We start from the raw sequence: 23,032 nt of genomic DNA, 5'->3' as shown, positions 1-23,032 counted from the left end.
CTCCCAAAGGCAAAAAGTTGGATTCATTAAACAAAATAAACAGGTAGCGCGTACAAGACACAGTGTGGACTGATGCTACGGGGGGCTTATTGATTAGGAAGGGGACAGGGGGATGGGGTAGAAGATAGAGAAATTTGATGATTATCAGACTGGCGCACAAGCAGAAATCTCCAATGCATTATTTAATCTTTCTGTTCCTCGCATCACGAGGCTCAAACGTCACCAAAAAAGACCGACTGGCTGAAAACCCGGCGGGGTGACGCACACAACATCTTACCATATGGATTCTCATCAATCAGGACCGAGAAGAGCCTTACGCCAGCCCAGTGGAGGAAGGCGGGTGCGTCCCGCGGACCGACGGCTCCCCTACAGCCCCGGCGCTCTGCTCGCGTCTGCACGCAGGAAACCGAGGATGCAGGATCACCGGAGCGGACGCCTCGGGATCTGCTCCGCCGCGTGGACTGCGGCCCCGCGTTCTGAGGGGGCCATCCAGGCGGCCGCAAACGCCGAGAGCCTAAGGGTGAAGCCTCCCCTCAGCGGAGACCCCACGAATACCTCCACCAGACGACTGACACAAGAACCGCGACAGTCGGCGCGGACTCCCCTCCCGGGGTCCAAACCCGCCCAGGACCTTACCTGAAGGAGCAGCGCCACCTCCGCCCGACGGCGCTGGCTGTCGCGGCGCCGGCGGTCACAACTCCAAGAGCAGTGACGCCTCTCATAAAAACAACCTGCTCACAGGCGTCCGCAGCCGGGAGGCGGCGGCCGGCGGGGCGCCGCGGCGCATGCCGGGACTCGTAGTCCGATCCGCGCCTCATACCCGGCGACGGCCGAGTAAAGAACTACGACTCCCGAAGAGCGCAGCCCGCCGCCGGGAAGCTGCTGGAAGCTGGGCCCCGCGGCCGAGATCCCGACAACATCCGGGCCCCGGAGCTGGAGAGGCGCCGCGGCTGGTTACTATGGAGACGGGCTGCTACAGCCATTTGGCAGGATTCCACCCTGGAGGACCGCTCCTGGGATTAGGCGGATTAGTTTATACGTATTGATCCAGCCGACCGCTCACCAGCTCTTTGCTGCTTTAATTGTGTGTAGAAAAAGGGCTGTGTCCTCTCGTGCTCGCTGGCCTTCTTACCATCAGCTGCAGGAAACACTGCGTTTGCGGAAAAAATAAAGAAGACATCGAGAATGACCGAATGCGACTGGGTGGGTTTGGGCAGAGGGCTAGATGTTTTTGACTGTTGGTACTCTTTACTATAAATTTGGGGCACCTCGCATTCCCACGAACCCCACGCTCCAAAAAAACCACTTTTGTAGGCAATCACTGGACTACACAGATGTAACATGCATTGCATTAAGCCGGAATTGCCTCTGAAGATATAAAGATGATTCTGGATGGTATGCAACTCATACCCCACTGCAAAATGGGGTGATGGTTTTGAACAAGAAAAATGTGCCTTGTTAATTTACACTTGTTTACATTGTGTCTTGTTCAAAAAAGGATATGAGGGGGCGAAAGAATATGATGTATTTATATCACTGTTGATAGAAACAGTAGAAAGTCAAGGTTTAACTGTGGCCCCCAAAATTTCTTAAAACATGAACAAGAAGGATGGTTGGGCCTGAGGAGAAACAAAAGGGTGCCTAAAAATTAGGCTTTAAGGAATTTTTTGCTTTTGGTGTTACTGTGATTAACATCAACTGTGAAACAAAAACCAAAGAAGAAAAAGCACTTTTAATGTTATAATTACAGCTTCCATAATGGGCATTTTTATTATTTCAATAGCTTGTTGTTATTTATTTTTATAAAAATGTGTTTATAACAAAAGACTTCAAAAAGTCAAAGTGGCCTAGTCTTCTCTAATTCTAGGAGAGCCTGAGTATTAACTTAGTCAGAAAGCCAATACCATTTATTTATAGATATTCATTCAAGGCACTTAATTGATTTTAAAAGATTCATTTATAATTTTCATTAATCTTTTTATCCTTCAGTAACAGTCGCTGACTCAGTGTGTAATCTAGCAGAGAATTTAAAGTAATCTTTTTATTATTCTTTGTATTAGGCTGTTTTGTTTTTAATATATCTGTTTTGAACTCCACATTTCAAGAACATCAGATTTGAAGAGGGCTAAACCTAAATAAGAAAGCTGCAGTGAGGACCTAGGATATAAAGTAAAAGCAATGAGTATTTTGTTTCAAAGTCCATAACATTTGTGAATTGTTCTGGAGGTACAAAAGATTTAGGTGGACAGTAACTTCTACAGATTGTATGGTACAGATTATGCCAACAAAATTTTTCAGCTCATTTGTCTTCTATTTTGACTAGATTCTGTTTTCTCTATTACATTTGGAGTCAAAGTTGATCCAAATTTTAGAGCCAGCTGTAGAGGGTGACTTGAAAGTCACAACCTCTGTGAGTGAGGTTGCCCTGGACAATCTGACTGGTGTCCATAAATTATATCAGGATTGGTACTTTCTCTCACAAGTCACAAGGCAGCACCTCCCACTTAAGAATCTTGGGAACCTTGACATTTTGAGACAAAGTGACCTGTTGTCAGAATGCCGTAACATTCTGGCAACTTACTCTGATCCAGTGTCTGTGCTCTGGATATTTAAAATAATAACCAGTGTTAAAAAGAATAAATAGCAAGATCTGATGAGTTTTATTTCCAGCTTTGCCAGCTTCCTACAAGATAATGAGTGTTAGTAAATGGGAGCATACTAGTGTAAGTGTTCGTAACTTGTAAATTTCAGAACTAAATTGTGGAAGATGGTGCATATGCATTGAGGTATACCTGCAAAAAAGAAAATGATAAAAATTGGTTCCATTTATATAGTAATGTATCATTTACATCTGATTTTCTTTCACTTTCCAACCACAGGAACTACAACAAACTTTTGACCAGTTTTACAGACAATATAAAAACAAAGGTGCAGTGATGATAAAGGATTGGAATCTAGGTCACACAGTTCTTGCCTTGTGCTACTATTGTACTTCTTCAAATGTGAACAAAATTGGATTATGAATTTTAATATCTCAAATTAGAGCCATTAGATATGAATATAAAATAAATAGGTCTAAATTTTGAAGCTATAAAAAAAAGGTGGAGTAAATATTTCACATTTGCAGACTAGAACTAACGATTTCAAAACAAATAGGTTTCTTATAGTGGGGAACAATTTTGCTGAGACATTAAGTGGAATAACCCAGGAACTCAGAGTGAGCTGGGTTATTTTAAGAGGAACCAAACTAATCTGATCCAAATTTGATCCTGACACAACAACGTGGCCAATATTCTTTCCTCCATTTTAGAGTTGGAGAAACCAAGATTTTATGCTTGTTAGTTTTAAGGATTTAGAATTGTTCAAGGGTCTGAACCTCATGAATCACAAGAATCTACTATAAAGTCTTCAAAGAAAAAGAATTTTAATACATATAAGCAACCTTCTATTTAATTCAACCTTAAAAAGTCACAATTACAGTATCATGGGGCTTCCCAGGTGGCACCAGTGGTAAAAAGTGCCTGCCAATGCAGAAGACATACAAGAGGTGGGTTCAATCCCTGGGTCAGGAAGATCTCCTGGAGGCAGGCACAGCCATACACTCCAGTATTCTTGCTTGAAGAATCCCTACGGACAGAGGAGCCTGGTGGGCTACAGTCCATAGGGCTGCAAAGAGCCGGACAGGACTGAAGCAACTTAGCACGCACACACGCACTGTACCCTGCCAACCTCTCTATAAGGTTAGATTATAATAATATAATTTCTGATATGAAAGGACTTAGATGTTAAGTATTTAAGAAATTTCCAAATTTGGGGGGTTTTTTTAACCGCCAAAATTTTTTGCCAACGTGGACACCACAGAATGCATTTTTAAGGGCCTTATCACAAGTAAATGTACACTCTTTGTTCATGTTTTTCAAATAACTGAAAGTCACTTTCCTATGGCTACATTTGGAGAGCCCTCATAGCTTCAGATTAGGAAACAAACCTATCTAATTCATCTCCTCTGTTTTATATTTATAGACAAGGAATTTGAATCCTTGCAAAATAACTTCATCAAAGTCACGCAGCTTTTTTACTGGCAACATCAGAACCTAGAACTGGTGACACCTAATTTTGAAGGTGAAGATCTACCTTTTTTAAAAATAACTACCCAATTTCCCAACATTATTGAGTTGGTTTCCTATGTTCTTATCTTGTATACAATAAAATGTGGAACTTCAGATTTTTAATCACTGTCTTTCTGGCATCTAACAGTGCCTGGCACACAGTAGGTACTCAGTATTTGTTGAATGAGTGATAAACAAGGTCCGTATAGTCTGTTCCATGTGAATTCTTTCACCTTCATGATTGAAGCTTGTTGATTTTAATGGACATGACTTTACTGAAGATAAAGCATGTTATGTTCATGTGCTAGAAAATATCACTTTTGTATTCATTCTTTTTACTGTCTTGCTCCCTCCTCCCCCAAATAGCTAAATTATTTTGAATATTTATTAAATTTATTATGTATATTAGTTACAAATTGTAGCAAATGGCCATCTACCCAAATGTTTGTCCAGAAGTCTACGGGTCTTCCTTGATATGTCCCTCTTCCTCTCCATCCACATCCAATCAGTCACCAGGTCCTATGGATTCTACTTTCAAAATATGTCTCAAATTTATTTCTTAGTCTCTCTGTACCACCATCTTTCTATAAATCATCATCGTCAGTCACATGGACTACTGACGCTCCTCTCCACATCCATTCAAGGCTCTGACAGCCAAGTAATCGTCCTAAAAATTATGTTACATTATGACATGTTTCTCTTTAAAACTCTTCAGTAGCTTTCCATTGCTTTTACCATAAAGATCCAAACTTCTCACATAGTCAACCAGACCCTTCAGGTTCTGCCCCTGCCCCTCTTTGCTCATCTCGAGCCATTTTCACTCCACTTGGGCCACGCTTTTTCTCTGTGCCCTCCTCTATCTTTTCCTTCCTTGCCTTCCAATCTTAGATTCAATGGCACTTCACCAGAATGGCCTTCCTAGGCCCTCACACTAGATTAAACCCCCATGAGTCTTCATAAATACCTTAAATTTTTTTTCTTCATAGCATTTACCACAATTGTAATTAGTCAGTTGTGTAATTATTTGCTTAATACACAAAGCAAAGATCCACAAGGTTAAGATCGCTGAATGTTTATCTTGTTCCTTTTTCACTCTAAAATTCAACTGTACGTCCTCTTTGAACTATGACCTATTGCATATTATTCTATAATTTACACATTTTTATAAGTTCTCATCGTTCTAATACAGGATTTTTAAAACTTATCTTGTACATACTTTTGACAAGTTTGCTCTGTACAGATATATATAATTGAAGTATATATAAATTTAATATACATATATATGTGCTTAGTTGCTCAGTCGTGTCTGACTCTTTGTGACCCCATGGACTGTAACCTGCCAGGCTCCTCTGTCCATGGAGATTCTCTAGGCAAGAATACTGGAGTGCGTTGCCGTGCCCTCCTCCAGGGGATCTTCCCAACCCCGGGATTGAACCCAGGTCTCCCGCATTGCAGATGGATTCTTTACCATCTGAACCACCAGGGAAGCCCATGCACATATATATATACTTGTGTCCATATATATGTTGTTCAGTCACTAAGTTGTGTCTGACTCTTTGCGATCCCATGGACTGCAGCACACCAGGCTTCCCTGTCCTCCATTATCTCCCAGTTTTCTCAAGTTCATGTCCATTGAGTCAGTAATGCTATCTAACCATCTCATCCTCTGCTTCCCTCTTCTTTTGCCTTCAGTCTTTCCCAGCATCAGGGTCTTTTCCAACGAGTTGGCTCTTCCCATCAGGTCGCCAAAGTACTGGAGCTTCACCTTTAGCATCGATCCTTCCAATGAATATTCATGGTTGATCTCCTTTAGGAGTGACTGATTTGATCTCCTTGCAGTCCAAGGAACCCATTATAATATAATGGGTACTCTTCAATGTCCTCAAGAGAAAAGGACTCCCAAAAGGAGAGTAGATGGGGCTAAGTTTTTGTTTTCTTCTGTTTTGTTTTTCTAGCTTTATTGAGGTATAATTGACATATAACATTTGTGTAAGTTTAGGGGGTACAACATGATGCTTTGATATACATTGTGAAATGATTAACACAGTAAGATTAGCTAATACATCCATCACTTCACATAATTACAAATTTGTGTGTGTGGGTGTGGTGAGAACATGTACTCTCAAACTTTCAAATATAGTATTGTTAATGGCAGTAACCATACTGTACGTTAGGTCCCTAGAACTTACTCTTCCTACAACTGAAAGTTGATATTCTTTGCCCATCATCTCTCCATTTACCCCCATTCCCAGCCCCTGATAACTACCATTCTGCTGTTTTTTTTAAAGATTCTACATATATGTGAGATCATACAGTATTTGTCTTTCTCTGATTTACTTCACTTAACATAATGATTTCAAGGTCCTCAATATTGCTGCAAATGGCAGGACTCTTCTTTTATTATGACTGATAGTACTCCATTCTGTATGCGTGTTTCTCCATCCATGCATCTGTTGATGAATACTTGTTTCCATGTCTTAGCTATTATGAATAATGCTGCAATGAACATGGGAGTGCAGATATCTCTGCAAGATGTGATTTCATTTCCTTTGGATATCTAAGAAGTGAAACTGCTGGATCATATGGTAGTTCTATTTTTAGCTTTTTGAGCAAATTCCACAGTTTTCCATAGTGGCTGTACCAATTTACATTCCCACCAACAGTTCCCTTTTCTCCACATCCCTAACTCTTACTCTCTCTTAACTTTTTGATAATAGCCATTCTTCAGGTGTGAAGTGACATTATATTGTGGTTTAGATCTGCATTTCTCTGATGATTGGGAATGTTCAACATCTTTTCATGTACTTGTTAGTTATCTATGTGTCTTTGGGGGAAATGTCTGTTCAGATCCTCTGCCCATTATTTAATTATACTGTTTGGTTTTTTTTGCTATTGAATTGTATGAGTTCTTAAGATATTTTAGAAGTTAACCCCTTATCTGATATATGGTTTGCACATGTTTTCCCATTCCAAGGTTGCCTCTTCACTCTACTGTTTTTGTGCTGTACAGAAGCTTTTTAGTTTGTTGTAGCCACACTTATTGATTTTTGCTTTTGTTGTTTGTAGTTTTGTTGCCATATCCAAAAATCATTACTAAGGCCACCTCCAAGGACCTTTTCCCCTATGTTTTCTTCTAGGAGTTTTATGGTATCAGATCTTACATTCATGTCTTTGATCTTTTTCCAGTCAATTTTTGTGAGCTGTATTAAAAAAGGCTTAGTTTAAATAATTCTGTTTTCTTTTTTCCAGAACTGTATAATTAATAATTATTTTATGCATTTATCTTTTAGGATAAGAAAAGTACTTCAGCTTCAAATTCAGACACAGAAATGAAACCTGAACTGCCTCCTTGTGTAAATCCTGGCAATCCTGTGTTTTCATGTATGTTGGATCCAAAGACACTCCATACGACTACCTCACTATCAAAACCTAAGATGATTATGTATAAAACCAATTCAAGTAATTACGGTGAATTTTTACCTATGCCACAGTTTTTCCCCTGCTATTATACTCCAAGGGAGCAAGTATTTTCTAGTCATATCAGAGCGACTGGATTTTATCAAAATAACACTCTAAACACTGCACCTGACAGAACAAGAACCCTTGATTTTCCTAATTTTCAACACACTCTATGAAAGTATGCTACTCTTAAAGAGAAAATATATTCAGGAAAAATAAGCTTTAAATCTAAGACTAGGATACCTAATTTGAAATATAAAAAAGCCTTGAAGTAATTTTTAAAAATACCTTTGACAAATAAAGCATTTCAACTGATAAGTGAATGACAGTGACTTCTTAAATAAAAATGTACTCAAAACAGAATAAATGGTAGAAAGCATTTTATTATACCTAGCTTTATTTAGCTCATGTAGTCCCAAAACTCCAAAATGTTTTCAGGATCTCAACTTGTCTACTGAGTATATTTACCAGGACAATGGAACACAGGAATTCTAATTAGAAAAACTGAATTAAGGAAGATTCTGATGAGAAATTTCCTACTTTTCTGTTACTTCAACTAACAACTTAGAACCCAGGGAAATGTTAGTTCTCACTGCCAAGCTGATGGAAGAGAGGACTTGAAATTCTTTCATTCAGTTGTTGAACACCTACTTATGGCAGGCACTATACAAAATAAATAGGCTTCCCTGGTGGCTCAGTGGGAAGAACCTGCCTGCCAATGCAGGAGACACCAGTTTGATCCCTGGGTTGGGAAGATTACCTGGAGAAGGAAATGGCAACCCACTCCAGTATTCTTGCATGGAAAATCCCATGGACAGGGGAGCCTGGCAGGCTACATCCACGGGGTCGCAAAAGATTCGTACATGACTTAGCAACTAAACAACAAATATGATGTAAACTGAACACAGAAATAAAAGAGTTTGTTTTATTGTTTCAATAAACAATATTTGGGGGAAATGAGATTAGCAAATTAATAATGTGTGATAATTGATGTAATGTAAAATACATAAAAGGTCTTTCAGACACAAAGACAGAATTGGCTTAAAAGGAGACAAGGAAGTCAGAAGAAACATCCTGGAGAAGGTCAAGCCAAATCAAAGGAAAGATCAGTCCAGGCAGAAGAAATCCTAGGTATAAAAGAATGAAAATGTGAAAGAATGTTGCACATTTTCACAAATGCAATTATTCTGATACATCTTCAACACAGAGCAAGAGCAGTGGTAGATGATGGCCTATGCTGCTGCTGCTGCTAAGTCGCTTCAGTAGTGTCCAACTCTGTGTGACCCTATGGACAGCAGCCCACCAGGCTCCTCTGTCCACGGGATTCTCTAGGCAAGAATACTGGAGTGGGTTGCCATTTCCTTCTCCAATGATGGCCTATACAATTCTTTAAACTCTGAAATTACACTACACAGAGATATATTTCAGCTGCCATCTGTTGAAACCTCCTATTCAATTGGAACTAAACTCTCTACTGGAAAAAAAAATTTGAGAGTCCCTTGGATTGCAAGGAAATCCAACCAGTCCATCCTAAAGGAGATCAGTCCTGGGTGTTCACTGGAAGATTGAAGGCGGGAGGAGAAGGGGATGACAGAGGATGAGATGGCTGGATGGCATCACTGACTCAATGGACATGAGTTTGAGTAAGCTCTGAGAGTTGGCGTTGGACAGGGAGGCCTGGCATGCTGCAGCTCATGGAGTCCCAAAGAGTCGGACACGACTGAGCGACTGAACTAAACTGAATCTTGTGAGTCTCTAGGGGATCAGAAAAGTTGGACACAGAAAAGTTGAATCTTAGGAAACAGCTCAAACTCTGCAGACTCATGAAATTCTTTCAAATATCACAAAATATGATATGGGCACAGGAAGGAAAAAAGATTAGCTTTGTTCACTTCCTCTGAAACATCAAAAATCAAGGCACTGCACAAGATTTCCGGGGAAATGATGCAACAGAATTTGAGTTTACCAGACTTCTCTGGCATAAACCATAGAAAGCATTTTACTCCTTCACTGAAGGTGCTTGATTTGTAGCAAATGAAGTCAACTTTTTAACATGTAAAATCTAGAGGTTAACCAAAAGTTCCTCACTATGATAGGTGGTTAGGCATTCTTTTTCTTTTGTTGCTGTTGCAAAAATTCTTAAGAAGAATGAGTATCATGGAATCAAGCATGTTGTCTGGAATGCAATTAAGTAATCATTCAGTGTCTATTAAAGTTCAGGGACTATTCTAGGCACCTAGCTTCATTAGAGGTTAGATTCTAATAAATTCTACTAGGGGAAAACAGACCAAAAGACATATGTATAAATATGTATACACATTTATATATAAATGTTATAGAATGTAAATGTTTCTGTCTTTATGTTACACTGACATATGTGGTATACATATATTTATACACATGTAGACATACGGCATGCTGCAGCCCATGGTGTTGTAAAGAGTCAGACATGACTGGGCAGCTTAACAACAAGACATATAAATATTTACAAATACTTATTTACATGTATAAATATATAAATGTAAAATACGTGTAGATCAGTCAATTCAGTCACTCAGTCGTGTCTGACTCTTTGTGACCCCATGGACTGCAGCACACCAGGCCTTCCTGTCCATCACCAACTCCCAGAGCTTACTCAAACTCATCTCCATCGAGTCAGTGATGCCATCCAACCATCTCATCCTCTCTCATCCCCTTCTCCTCCCATCTTCAATCTTTCCCAGCATCAGCGTCTTTTCAAATGAGTCAGTTCTTCTCATCAGGTGGCCAAAGTATTGGGAGTTTCAGCTTCAGCATCAATCCTTCTAATGAATATTCAGGACTGATTTCCTTTAGGATGGATTGGTTGGATCTCCTTGGCATCCAAGGGACTCAAGAGTCTTCTCCAACACCAGTTCAAAAGCATCAATTCTTTAGCAGTCAGCTTTCTTTATAGTCCAACTCTCATATCCATACATGACTACTGGAAAAACCAAAGCTTTAACTAGACAGACATTTGTCTGCAAAGTAACGTCTCTGCTTTTTAATATGCTGTCTAGGTTGGTCATAACTTTTTTTCCAAGAAAAAATCATCTTTTAATTTCATGGCTGCAGTCACCATCTGCAGTGATTCTGGAGCCCAAAACAATAAAGTCTCTCGCTGTTTCCATTGTTTCCCCATCTATTTGCCATGAAGTGATGGGACCAGATGCCATGATCTTAGTTTTCTGAATGTTGAGCTTTAAACCAACTTTTTCACTCTTCTCTTTCACCTTCATCAAGAGGCTCTTTAGTTCCTCTTCGCTTCATGCCATAAGTGTGGTATCATCTGCATATCTGAGGTTATTGATATTTCTCCTGGCAATCTTGATTCCAGCTTGTGCTTCCTCCAGCCCAGCGTTTCTCATGATGTACTGTGCATATAAGTTAAATAAGCAGGGTGACAATATACAGCCTTGACGTACTCCTTTTCGTATTTGGAACCAGTCTGTTGTTCCATGTCCAGTTCTAACTGTTGCTTCCTGACCTGCATACAAGTTTCTCAGGAAGCACGTCAGCTGGTCTGGTATTCCTATCTCTTGAAGAATTTTCCACAGTTCATTGTGATCCACACAGTCCAAGGCTTTGGCATAGGCAATAAAGCAGAAGTAGATGTTTTTCTGGAATTCTCTTGCTTTTTTGATGATCCAATGGATGTTGGCAATTTGATCTCTGGTTCCTCTGCCTTTTCTAAACCAGCTTGAACATCTGGAAGTTCACGGTTCACGTACTGTTGAAGCCTGGCTTGGAGAATTTTGAGCATTACTTTGCTAGCGTATGAGATGAGTGCAATTGTGTGGTAGTTTGAGCATTCTTTGCCATTGCCCTGGAGGAAGGTGCCATTGTGAGCACCCTCAGTGGCCGGCTTGTATGTATACATATTTACACATAAATATTTATGTTGGGCTTTCCCAGTGGCTCAGTCAGTAAAGAGTCTGCCTGCAAAGCAGGAGACCAGGGTTTGATCCCTGGGTGGGGAAGATCCCCTGGAGAAGGGAATGGTAACACACTCCAGTATTCTTGCTTGGAAAATCCCAAGAATATGGGAGCCTGGTGGCTACAGTCCATGGGATCGCAAAGAATCGGACACGACTGAGTGACTAACACCAACACCATAATGTGTATGTATTTACACATAAAGATTTATGTCCATGTATGTATGTCAGTTGCTCAGTCATGTCTGACTCTTTGCAACTCCATGGACTATAGCCTGCCGGCTCCTCTGTCCATGGGATTCTCCAGGCAAGAATACTGGAATGATCTGCCATTTTCTTCTCAGGGGGATCTTTGCCACCCAGAGATCGAACCTGGGTCTCTTGCATTGCAGGCAAATTCTTTAATGTCTGAGCCACCAGGGAAACCCCCATATAAGTATAACATTTACATATTTATGTTACATAAATTTTATTTATGTAAATATTTTATTTACATGATATTGACATGTAAATATTATATATATATATGTATGTATGTATGCATGCATACAATATGCCAGGTGAAAAGAATTATAGGGAAAAACTACACAGGGCTGAAGGAAGAATGCTTGGACAAGGAGTTATTTAAGGTACAGGAGTGTCTGATCAGTTGGTATCTAATGATGCCCCTGAAGAAAAGTCAAGAGAAAGTCAAGTTATTGTGGGAACTTAATATCTAGTCTGATGTTCAAGGGAGAAGCTGAATATAATCAACTTAAACAATATTCACACAAAGATATTACTTAAAATCATGAGATAAGATAACAAAGTGAGGCAGAATAAAGACCAGAGGACTAATCTCTAGGGAACTCATTTAGAAGTCAGGGGGATGACAAGGAATAAACAAATGAGACCAAGAAGTGACTAGTGAAGTAGGAAGAAATGAGGAAGACTGTGATACTCAGAAGTCAAGTAAGGAACTTGTTTCCTGAACAGCGAATGACCCAGCTTTGTGAAACTATCCTGGAGGCTAACACATAGACTGAGACCTGAGGGTTTGATTAGGTAATGTGGAGATAACTGGCGACCTCAATGAGAAGTATTTCAGTGAGGTTGTAGAGAGGAAAATTGTACTAGAACAGGTTTATGAAAGCCTGCAAGAAGTAAATACTTTTTGGTAGCTTTTCTGTACACTGAATACAGAGATGGGATTATAGCTGGAAATATATGTGGGGCCAAAGGTTACTTTTTAAAAAGAAGGTTATAATATAGCATATTTCTATTTGATGGAAGCACATTTTGAGAATCTCTCACCGCCAGTAATCAGTTCCACAGAGAAAATGTAGCTAAAGATGACTGCAGAGTAATGTTCTTTAACATGGAGTAAAAAAACTGGAGTATATAAAATCAAACATATAGACAGGATGAACACAGAATTATCCATCAATTTATAGTATACTTAGAACCAGGATACGTAAGAACAAGCTAAAAATAAAGCATTAGAATATGGACTGTAAAGTATTAATTTATTTTGTGAGCTACAATGAATAAAGCAATACATTTTAAATATGCTATCCTAAAGTGTAAAAAATAAACATACTCAGTAATTTTTCCAGAAAGAAAGACTCCATTTCAGGTAACAGTTTGAACAATTAACTCTCCTGGAAAATATTTAAAGCACACTAAATTAAAAACTTGCATACTTTAGGAAAATTTTCCTACCTTTACACAATTATCAGAATATTTAAAGTTTTATCTCCATTTATTGACTGATTGTCTTCCCTGGTGGCTCAGATGGTAAAGAATATGCCTGCAATGCGGGAGACCTGGGTTCAATCCCTTGGTGGGGAAGATCCCCTAGAGGAGGAAACGGCAACCCACTCCATTATTCTTGCCTGGAGAATTCCATGGACAGAGGAGCCTGGTTGGTTACGGTCCACAGGGTCACAAAGAGTCGGACAGGACTGAGTGACTAACACTTTCACTTTCATGGACTGATTATTTCTAGAAATACAGCATGAAGTTAAACTAAAGGCTCATCTTCCCAAAGGAATATTTTACCAGTTTGTTTAGGTCTTTTTCCTCTATTAGCTATAAACTAAAAGGCAATCATAAATATAATTTTACCCCATCAATAATCTAATTAATATATTTGACCAAATAATGTTGGTTTTTACTATATATAATAGTTCAAATTATTCTGAGTTTATTATGTTCTAGGTACTATACAAATCCATTTAATAAACAAAAACCATGTTTATTTAGGTCATACAAAGGCTAAAATGGAGTGTGTTCTAAGTACTGTCAAAAGTAGCTCCTTAAAAAAAAAAAGTAGTTCCCTGAAGAGAGTGTCTTAAGAGAGAGATGGCCTTAGGAGTCATATTCCTTTAAAACATTTTAGAAGGGGGAAATCACAACATCAACTAAATAAATTTCTCTATTAATGTTCTTTCATAGGAAAAAAAAAAAAAAAGGCAAATCACATCTCAAAGAGATGATGCTGGTAACCTTGTCGTGATCTGAAGAGTTAACCTGGTTTTATTGTTAGTACAAGAGAGTTATCGTGAGGTATGTCTTAAGGCTTGTAAACAAAGGGAATTAGCCTAAACATTTTAGGAAAAAGGAAGCTTGTTATGTAGAACTGGATGCATGATGCCATGAAACAGTCCATTCATTAAACTAATTATCCTTGTTCTGAGTCCATGTCTGTCAAGCAAATTTATGATTTACCATATCAAATCTGCTTATAAGGAGAAATGAATTTTCATTTAGCCTACCATGACCATGAACATCCTCAGTAAATTTCTGATTATGCATTAGTAATAAGTACGTAATCTGTTTTACTTACTCTCCTGAGCCTGGTTAATGTGACTCTGATCCTTGCAGATGGGTCAGTCTTGAGGGTGCTCTCGGGTCTTTGAGAGTGAGACTGAGGCAGATCAATTCAGGTAATTAATTAATCAATCAAGGTAATGCAACACACCCTTGTTTTCAGGATTCTTGGGAGATCACATATCAACTTTTTCCCCCCAGATAGTATGTGCAAAAGTCCTTTCCCTTTATTCTCCACATAGGTGAGGTGTGTTGGAAAAAACCTGGCTTACCAATGCCAAGTGGTCTTTCCTTGACCAAACTCTAAACAGGCTCCTCTGAGCCACTTTTTAAATTAGGCCTTATCCTTGTGTAAGCAGATGGGGTATGGGGTCCCTGGAGAAAAAGAACCAGATATAGTTTTTGACATAAGAGAAGCTATTTGAGGCCTAAACCATTTTGTGATCTAAGCCTGGTCACAATGCTTGACCTTGAACAGGTCTTGATAATAATGATCTTACCAGAACAAAAGAACAAAGGACTCTTATCAGGCAAGAAAAGGAACAGCAGCAAAGATAACAAATCAGATAATAAAGACTTCCAAGTCTGCTTCAGTGGTAAGGATTAGCCTGAAGCAGTTTCTTTTTGAAGAATTTAACCCCTCTCAAGGGCTCAGAGTTGGACCATAAAGAAGGCTGAGCTCTGAAGAACTGATGCTTTGGAATTGTGGTGCTGGAAAGTGTCCTTTGGACTGCAAGGATGTCAAACCAATCAATCCTAAAGGAGATCAACCCTAAATATTCATTGGAAGGACTAACCCTGAAGCTCCAATACTCTGGCCACCTGATGCAAAGAGCCGACTCACTGAAAAAGACTCTGATGCTGGGAAAGATTGGAGGCAGGAGGATAAGGGGACGGCAGAGGATGAGATGGTTAAATAGCATCACTGACTCAATGGACATGAATTTCAGCAAACTCTGGGAGATAGTGAAGGACAGGGGAGCCTGGTGTGCTGCAGTCCGTGGGGTCGCATAGAGTCAGACATGTCTTAGCGACTGAACAACAACCAGGGCTCAACCACCAGATCTAATGGAAGCTAAGGGATGATGATGTTGACCTTTTCTGACACTCCTAACTTCAATCAACTAGAGCTTGGAACTCTGTTCACTTTGCCAACTCCAAGGAGAATTCTTTGCTCAAGCCGTTTCATGAATATGCATGCACTTTTAGCTTAAAACTTTCCCAATTTTGGAGCTTGGGGAAAAGTCCCCAGTGTTCTCCTTACTTGCTGCAAGTAATAAATCTTTCCTTGTTTGACTTGGTCATGTCTAAGGACTACCATAATAATTTATCCTTTTAACAATCTTTTACTCTAAGTTTTAATGATAACTCTATTTGGGAAGCATGCTTTTATCATAAATGAAATGGGAATGTGCATATCTCTAATTTAACTCTACTTCAGTCTAAGACAAAAGTCCCTTAACAGAAGATTTGCTCAAAAAAGATCAAGTAGTTCATGAATACAAATGAGTATCTGTTGCTTTTAAACCAAGACTTAGAGGATAAGGTCAAAAATAATAACTACTTAAAACTCCCTTCTATCTCCTCCAAAAATAGATCTTTCGCACTTAGGGTCTATTGGGCCCAGGTTTTTGTTTCTGATTGGGATGTAATAGGAATGAGACAGGAGGGAAGGGAACAGGGCACAACCTTTAAAAGAATGCCACAGTCACTGAGGATAGAGAAAAAACTGGTTAGAACCAACTAGGTCTAAAATGGTGGAAGATTTGACCACCAGTAGCCCCTGAGCCTCATTACATGATCATTGAAAACATTAATTAAATGATACAGCCACAGGCACCATGACAGTTCTGAGGTGGATCATAAAAGGCCAAAAAGTGGGCAGTGGGCCAATTGTTGGAAATACCTGCCCTTTCTCCAAGATAGTAGGAATAATTCTCCCACTGGGTAAGCCTATGAAACTACTCAGCCCATAAAACTACTCCCACACCCGGGCACAGCTCTCACCTTTTGAGATGGCCTGTATTCTGTCTATGCAATGTGCATCTCTAAATAAACCTGCTTTCACTTTACTATGACTTGCTCTTGAATTCTTTCCTGCCCGAAGCCAAGGAACCTCTCTTGATGGCCTGTCCTTGGGACTCATTGAGACTCGAGACGTGACCATTCTCTCGTGCCCTGTTTTCCCTGCACTAGGAAGAGCCTGAGAAAAGACTAGGTTGGTTAAAGTATTCTGAATGTCAAACTGGAACATGATACACAGAAGAACCACCTTTTTTGTTTTTTCATACTTAAGATAAAAGCTCATTTTTCTCCCACATAACAGACAAGTGGTTCAGGATGGGTAAGTAGATCTGATTTGCAAAGTCATTCTGGGACCTCAGCTGATAGGTTATCTCTGCCACCTTTAACATGAGGCTTCCATCTCTAGGTCTAAGGTGACTCCACTTCCCAGAGAACCACCTTTACTTTGGTTATATTTATTTTTAAAAATAGAAACAAAACAGGGCTGATTATAAGAAAAAGCAATCCTACCTCACCAGAAAGTCTGATAACTGGGCAGGACTGCTACAGAAGTTATCAAGAGTTGCTTTATAGAAGTAAAAGTTTCAAGGTTGCTGAACTAGGATACTCTTACATATTCAAAAAAGTATTACATCTTTTTTTTTTTTAAAGACGTTTTATGAGCCACTTGAATGACGTCTGATGACCAAATACTGTAAAACTTATTTCTAAAAATTTTGTTTTTTTTCCCTAAAACACCCCTAAATATAATCACAGAGAATTGTGACAACTGTTAGATGTAAAAGGGAAGCTGTGTTGGTTTTGCTTAATGCTTGCATCATCACAGTGATACAACACAACTGGTGGTGCAATCCAGTGCCAGTATCACAATATTCTAAGTTAACATTTTCACCCTTTGCTGTCTTTTTTTTTTACTGATATACTTGACAGTACTAGAAAACAATCTTACTAGAAAAGTTATCATCATCAGACAGTATTATAAAATATGATCCATGCTTTGGCCACACTTGCTACAGCTGAAGATAAGGTTTTCCAAACAGTTGTTTTATTAATACTAAGGTAAACTGGTCTAACCTAAAACAACAGGTAGTGGAGCAATATTTTTTTAAAAGAAGGTTCTGTGCATTTGGAAACTAAGTGGAAACATCAATATTGATTATACCAAGGCCAAGCATTCAGACAATTAAATTGTGTATTTAATACAAACAAAAATATTTTATAAACACAATCTTTTATTTTAAACTTCTTGTTAAAAATGAATCAGTAAGTGTCCTCGTAATCACACCAACAAATATTATAAGGGCAAGCTGAATTCAGTAACAAAAAAACTTCTATAGTAATATGAAACAAATAATTAAAATAATTATTCTTATTTTGATTTACTTATTCAAAAACCATTCAAATCAAACATTTCATTTTCTACAGATTTATAATATTCTGCCCTCTATGGAACTAAAGAGAAAGTGATTCTGTATAATCAGCCATAATATGCACAGATTTCTAATGCCTCCAGTTATTTTGTTAAACTTAGAACAATATCTAGTTGCTTCTAGTAGTCATTTAGATTCTAGTTCTGTTCCTTGAATTATATTCCGAATCTTCTCAGCATCATTTTGTACAATTTTGTTGGATGGATCAATCTTAAGGGCAGCTTCATAATCCTGTAGGCCTGTATTTATATAGCAATGATGATCAATAAAATATTTTCTAAGTACCTGTGTTATCTAGACAACATTTTTTAAAAATAAAAAAAAATTGTTAAATCCATGGTTCAGTATAAGTGATAGGTTTTGGTCAGATTCCCATTTTCACATACATGGTCTAGACTAAAGAAATTTTTAAGTAATTTCAGAAATAATTATAATGATTTTAACCAAGATTCAATAAGAAACAGTAATTTTAAACTGAAATACAAATAAGCTAACAGCTTAAACTCATTAAAGCATGAAGAGACTCAAAACTCATATACCAAAAGGACATTTTTATCACCTTAATTAAAAAGTAATTAATGTCGTCTTATTTCAAAATTCTAAAAAATAATTTTGGTAGATTCAATCCATACCTTCCATAACTCATAGACTATACTTTGTGCTTTTTTTTGTAGTTATCCTATCTACAAAATTTCTTTGTGAAAAATTGGTTAAAAAGGAAGGCACTGTGCACTGGATGTTAAAAATATGTAACTGAATCTAAACCTTTACAAAAAAATCAGTGGGAAGAATTTCTTTGTGAGTAACTCTGGTGGCTCAGCGGTTAAGAATCCGCCTGCAATGCATGTGACACAGGTTCGATCCCTGGGTTGGGAAGATCCCCTGGAGAAGGAAATGGCAACCCACTCCAGTATTCCTGTCTGGGAAATCCCACAGACAGAGGAACCTGGCGGGCTACAGTCCATGTGGTCACAAGAGTTGGACACAATTTAGGGACTAAACCACCAGCCACCAAGGAAACTTGAGTTCCAGGTGCTATGGATTTGACATGCCACTTCAGGGAAATCACTTAATGTCTCCAAGCCTCCATTTTCTCATCTTTAAAATGAAGGTTCAGTAAAGTCTTTAAGTTCAAAAAAGTCTATGATGCTGTAATTCCTAAAGAATGCTTACAGTGTTTCATTCCTGTCTTGGTAATTTTTATCCTCATGAAGCTGGGTATAACTCAAAGAAAGGATAGGCACATAAACCTAATTTGGATGCTTTGGTTAGAAAAATCTAAAAATGACAGAAACAAGCTTACAAACAAGTCAGAAACTTTATAAGCTGGAGCCCATTTCCTGGCAAGCCATCATCAGGAATTAGGCCTTTAGGTCTTGAATGAAGAGAAACTGAACTGGTATCTGGGTGGGGAGGGTATGAGAAGAACACTGAAGATAAAACTCTGGGACAACATGAATAACTGCAACTAGTTGTTAAATACATTAAAAACGAAAAACAAAAGAAATTAAAACCCTAAAAATCAAATAAATATGGCTTCTATATACATGGGACTGAATTACAAACCTTAGTACACAAAAATAAGCAATTGATCATGCATTGTGCTACAGCAATTGTTTCTGAGCTTATGCATGTACGCATGTATGTACGCCCTGGAGTAGGAAATGGCAAATCACTCCAATATTCTTGCCTGGAAAATTTCATGGACAGAGGAGCCTGGCGGGCTACAGTCCATGGGGTCACAGAGAGTCAGACACAACTGAGCATGCATATGTGCTATCTGTGTGTCTGACCAAAGAAGCTAATTTTAAAATTTCCATTATTTCCTAAATGATTCATTTATATCCTTTATCACACATTTTTCCACAAAAGGTTGTCTGATATTACAGCATCTCCCTAGACCTAGGGAGATGTTTATAACTTGTATTAATTCCCTTCTACAACGATTTTTTAAAATATTTCAAGTCATCTTTTTCCAGATAAATTACAAAGAATAAATTAAATGCTAAAAGTATAAAATAATGGAGTCATCTTGAATAATGGCTATGACATTTTTTTTTCAGAGTATAACCTGGAACTGAAAACATTTCATCTCTTACCTTCTACATACAATTCTAGTTGACAGAATGCTGTTCCACGACGTATGTGTGCCTTCATTCTTGCATTAGCATTGTCTGCAACAGGTGGTGTCAATATTTCTAGGACCTAACAGAAAAAAAATAGGGAAAAACATAATTTCCCAATTTAAGCTTGAGCAAAAACAAGATAAAACTCAACTTTAAAACAAGCCTCGGGCCCTCATCCACCTAAATTTTTGGCTTAACTGGACAGGAATTTATCAAATATATACATTTATGTTGAACAATTTTAGTACTTGTTTGATTGTTCCTATACTAGATTCACTCTCTTGCCCCCAGACTTATGATTTGGTTTATCATTTGAAACCTTTACAGCTTTACCTTTACTAGCAGGGATGGTTAAATAGCATTAATTTAGTTAATGTTATTAACTACAATAATAAACATACTATATATAATGATTTTACATTCAAATTTGGTGATTCAGTTTATTCATTCATTCAATAAATATTTGTACATGAAATTGTGCTAGTAAAATGAAAACTGGAGCATGAAAATATTGTCAGATCTTCAATAACTTAATGAGATTGAAGTATGAGGACTTAATTGTTTCCTCCATACCCTCAATCTCAAGGAGACACATAACAGATTTTGCATCTGAGTTTCCCTTAAAATATTACTTTGATATGGATAAAAAGAAGAAAAAACTAGAAGTTTAAGATAATGACATGCTATTCACAACGGAAATTAGGATATACTAAGTTACTCTGAAAATTGAAAAATGGTTATGGAGATATCCTTCTATTGTGCAAGCTGTAGTTACATCAAGTCTCCTTCTGTCTCCCAGTGTCTCCAAAACTTTATTAAGAAAAAAGGTGGGTACAAACTGACTACCATTTACTAATTTCCTTTTGAACTTCAACTGATACACCAAGGCAACTTATAAGGTATCTCTAATCTAACTTGAAGTCTCAAACTACACCAGTGACTTAACCATAAAAAAATTTTTTTTTCAGTAAAAAGATGTAATAAGTAAGAAGATTCTTAAATTCATTGCATCTCAATTATTTAAATTTACCCAAGAAAAGATAAAGCCATCATTTCAATCAATAATGGGAGCATAGCAATTTTAAAGCTATATATATAAACAGATACACATACCTTAGAAGAATCTTCGATGGCCTTGTGTAAGTTTTTCAGTTTTAGGTGGCAAGCAGCCCGATTCAAATACAGTAGTGGAATCTTATTATTTAGTCTTATTGCTAAGTTGTATGCATTAATAGCTGCCAAATAGTTTTCCATTGCAAACAATTTGCTAATGAGGCAAAAACATAAAAGAAAAACAATGTAACACTGAAACAGAAACACAGAAATACTATCTAATGATACCTGGCAGAGGAGATGGATGGCTGACCTCTGTTTCCGATTCTTGAATTACACACTGGACATTGCAGGTGGCACTATCATACCTATCCTCCAAACATCAGCGCGTAACCTGAATGGGACTGGCCTCACCTCCACCTCCAAGGGCAGTTAATTAGTAACTTAAGCCAGTAGGCGTATTTCCATCCTCCTTGCTACAATGATTGACACAGGGATGGAATTTTGACCTAAACTGTGTTTTCAGAATGAAGCCTGTGATTTTCTATTACCAAAGTTGGAGAGCGAAAAATTGGGAAAACGCCCCCTGCTGGATACAAATGTAGAAAGCACACAAGCCAAAATTGTTACTGACGGTTTTGAAACTGTGGGAGGAGCCAGCACTAGAATAAAGCTAATACTATGGAATTATGGAAAGGATAATAAGGCAGAAGGAAACTCAGGTTCTTAGTGATACAGTTAAGCTGTTGGATCAAGCTTTAACTGGTAAGTAACACACTTTTAGTTTTTTAGTTATGTAAGCAAATAAATTCCTTTAAATATTGCTTTTGCCTGTGCATGCTCAGTCGTGTCTGACTCTTTGTGACCCTGAGGACTGTAGCCCATCAAGCTTCTCTGCCCATGAAATTTTCCAGGCAAGAATACTGGAGTGGGTTGCCATTTCCTCCTCCAGGGGGTCTTCCTGACCCAGGGATTGAACCCACATCTTCTGTGTTTCCTGTATTACAGGCGGATTCTTTACCCACTGAGCCATCCTTTAAACACTGCTGCTAAGTCACTTCAGTCGTGTCCGACTCTGTGCGACCCCATAGATGGCAGCACACCAGGCTCCCCCGTCCCTGGGATTCTCCAGGCAAGAATACTGGAGTGGGCTGCCGTTTCCTTCTCCAGTGCATGAAAGGGAAAAGTGAAAGTGAAGTTGGTCAGTCGTGTCGGACTCTTAGCGACCCCATGGACTGTAGCCTACCAGGCTCCTCCGTCCATGGGATTTTCCAGGCAAGAGTACTAGAGTGGGGTGCCATCTTTAAACACTAAGCCAGTTTAAATTGGGTTTCTCAGTTACTTGCAAACGAAAGCATTCTAATAAATACACTCTTTCAGTTCAAATCTCCCAAAATTCTCTTCAAATAAAGATATACACATAATTAAAGGATTTATTTAAAATGTAATTTATTTTCTGTTTTTCATGTACAATTCCTAGTATTTTGAAAAATACATAAACATAAGGAAAATAGAAAGTATTCTGCCAAATATAAAAGTGCCATATGAACAACATTTTGTATTCATTTCCAGGCAATTGTACTATACACTTCACAATTTTAGAATATTAAACACAATGACTTCAAAAGCAGACCCATAAAAGCACCCTGCAAATCATGAATAAAAGGTAAAAGGACACCACAGTGACATCTAACCTAAGTCGGACTCAGGTTTAAAATAACCTGTACAAACTAGAAAAGCTAATTCTGTGGGAACAGTTTACGTTTCTGAAATGTCTCATATCAGCTAGGATGCTTCTGACCACAAGTAACAGAACCTCAATTCAAACTGGTTTAAACCAGGAAGGAAACAGATCACCTCACATTAAACCAGCTTAGAGGGAAAGGCTCCAGGCCCAATGTGATCAGCAGCACATGGGTCTTATCAAGGCCTCAGCTTCCCGCTCCATCCCACTGGACTCAGCAGCTGCTTCATCCTGGCTAGTTTTCCTCATACATAGTTCAAGGTGCCACACTCAGGCACGATATTCATTAAAAGAAAATCGACAGTATCTTCTGGTATATGCT

General features: G+C 38.4%; 3 protein-coding genes across 7 annotated transcripts in view; 1 reads left to right on the top strand and 2 right to left on the bottom strand.

Annotated features, from left to right (window-relative positions):
• Positions 1–760, bottom strand: part of CCPG1 (cell cycle progression 1) — a 42,004-nt gene extending 41,244 nt beyond the window's left edge. For both annotated transcript variants that reach the window (XM_081510241.1, XM_081510243.1), the window contains exon 1: positions 637–760. The gene's annotated coding sequence lies outside the window, so the exon portion shown is untranslated. The remainder of the gene's footprint in view (positions 1–636) is intronic.
• Positions 637–23,032, bottom strand: part of DNAAF4 (dynein axonemal assembly factor 4) — an 80,629-nt gene continuing 58,233 nt past the window's right edge. Inside the window, exons 7-9 of one of the 3 annotated variants that reach the window (XM_081510249.1) lie at positions 21,027–21,180; positions 19,887–19,992; positions 637–1,150 (exon numbers count right to left, since the gene is read on the bottom strand). In XM_081510249.1, the coding sequence (XP_081366375.1) occupies positions 1,029–1,150; positions 19,887–19,992; positions 21,027–21,180 (382 nt within the window). In that variant the 3' untranslated portion in view covers positions 637–1,028. Of the gene's footprint in view, positions 1,151–17,571; positions 18,027–19,886; positions 19,993–21,026; positions 21,181–23,032 lie in introns of those variants that run through there. The other 2 variants (XM_081510250.1, XM_081510251.1) reach the window with 2 other exon arrangements.
• PIERCE2 (piercer of microtubule wall 2) lies at positions 1,090–8,525 on the top strand. Of its 2 annotated transcripts, none has more exons than XM_081510278.1 (2): positions 1,090–1,203; positions 7,400–8,525. In XM_081510278.1, exons 1-2 carry the CDS (start codon positions 1,186–1,188, stop codon positions 7,742–7,744), a joined length of 363 nt encoding a protein of 120 aa, XP_081366404.1. In that variant the 5' UTR covers positions 1,090–1,185; the 3' UTR covers positions 7,745–8,525. The 2 variants fall into 2 exon arrangements, with proteins under 2 accessions (XP_081366404.1, XP_081366405.1); XM_081510279.1 differs by lacking the exon at positions 1,090–1,203 and adding an exon at positions 6,625–6,694.

Source organism: Giraffa tippelskirchi, chromosome 7 (assembly GCF_054371585.1).
Source record: "Giraffa tippelskirchi isolate mGirTip1 chromosome 7, T2T-mGirTip1v1.2.pri, whole genome shotgun sequence".
NCBI classification, from domain to species: domain Eukaryota; kingdom Metazoa; phylum Chordata; class Mammalia; order Artiodactyla; family Giraffidae; genus Giraffa; species Giraffa tippelskirchi.
The sequence above is the reverse complement of the archived record's forward strand: the minus strand, read 5'-3'. Positions and strand labels throughout refer to the sequence as shown.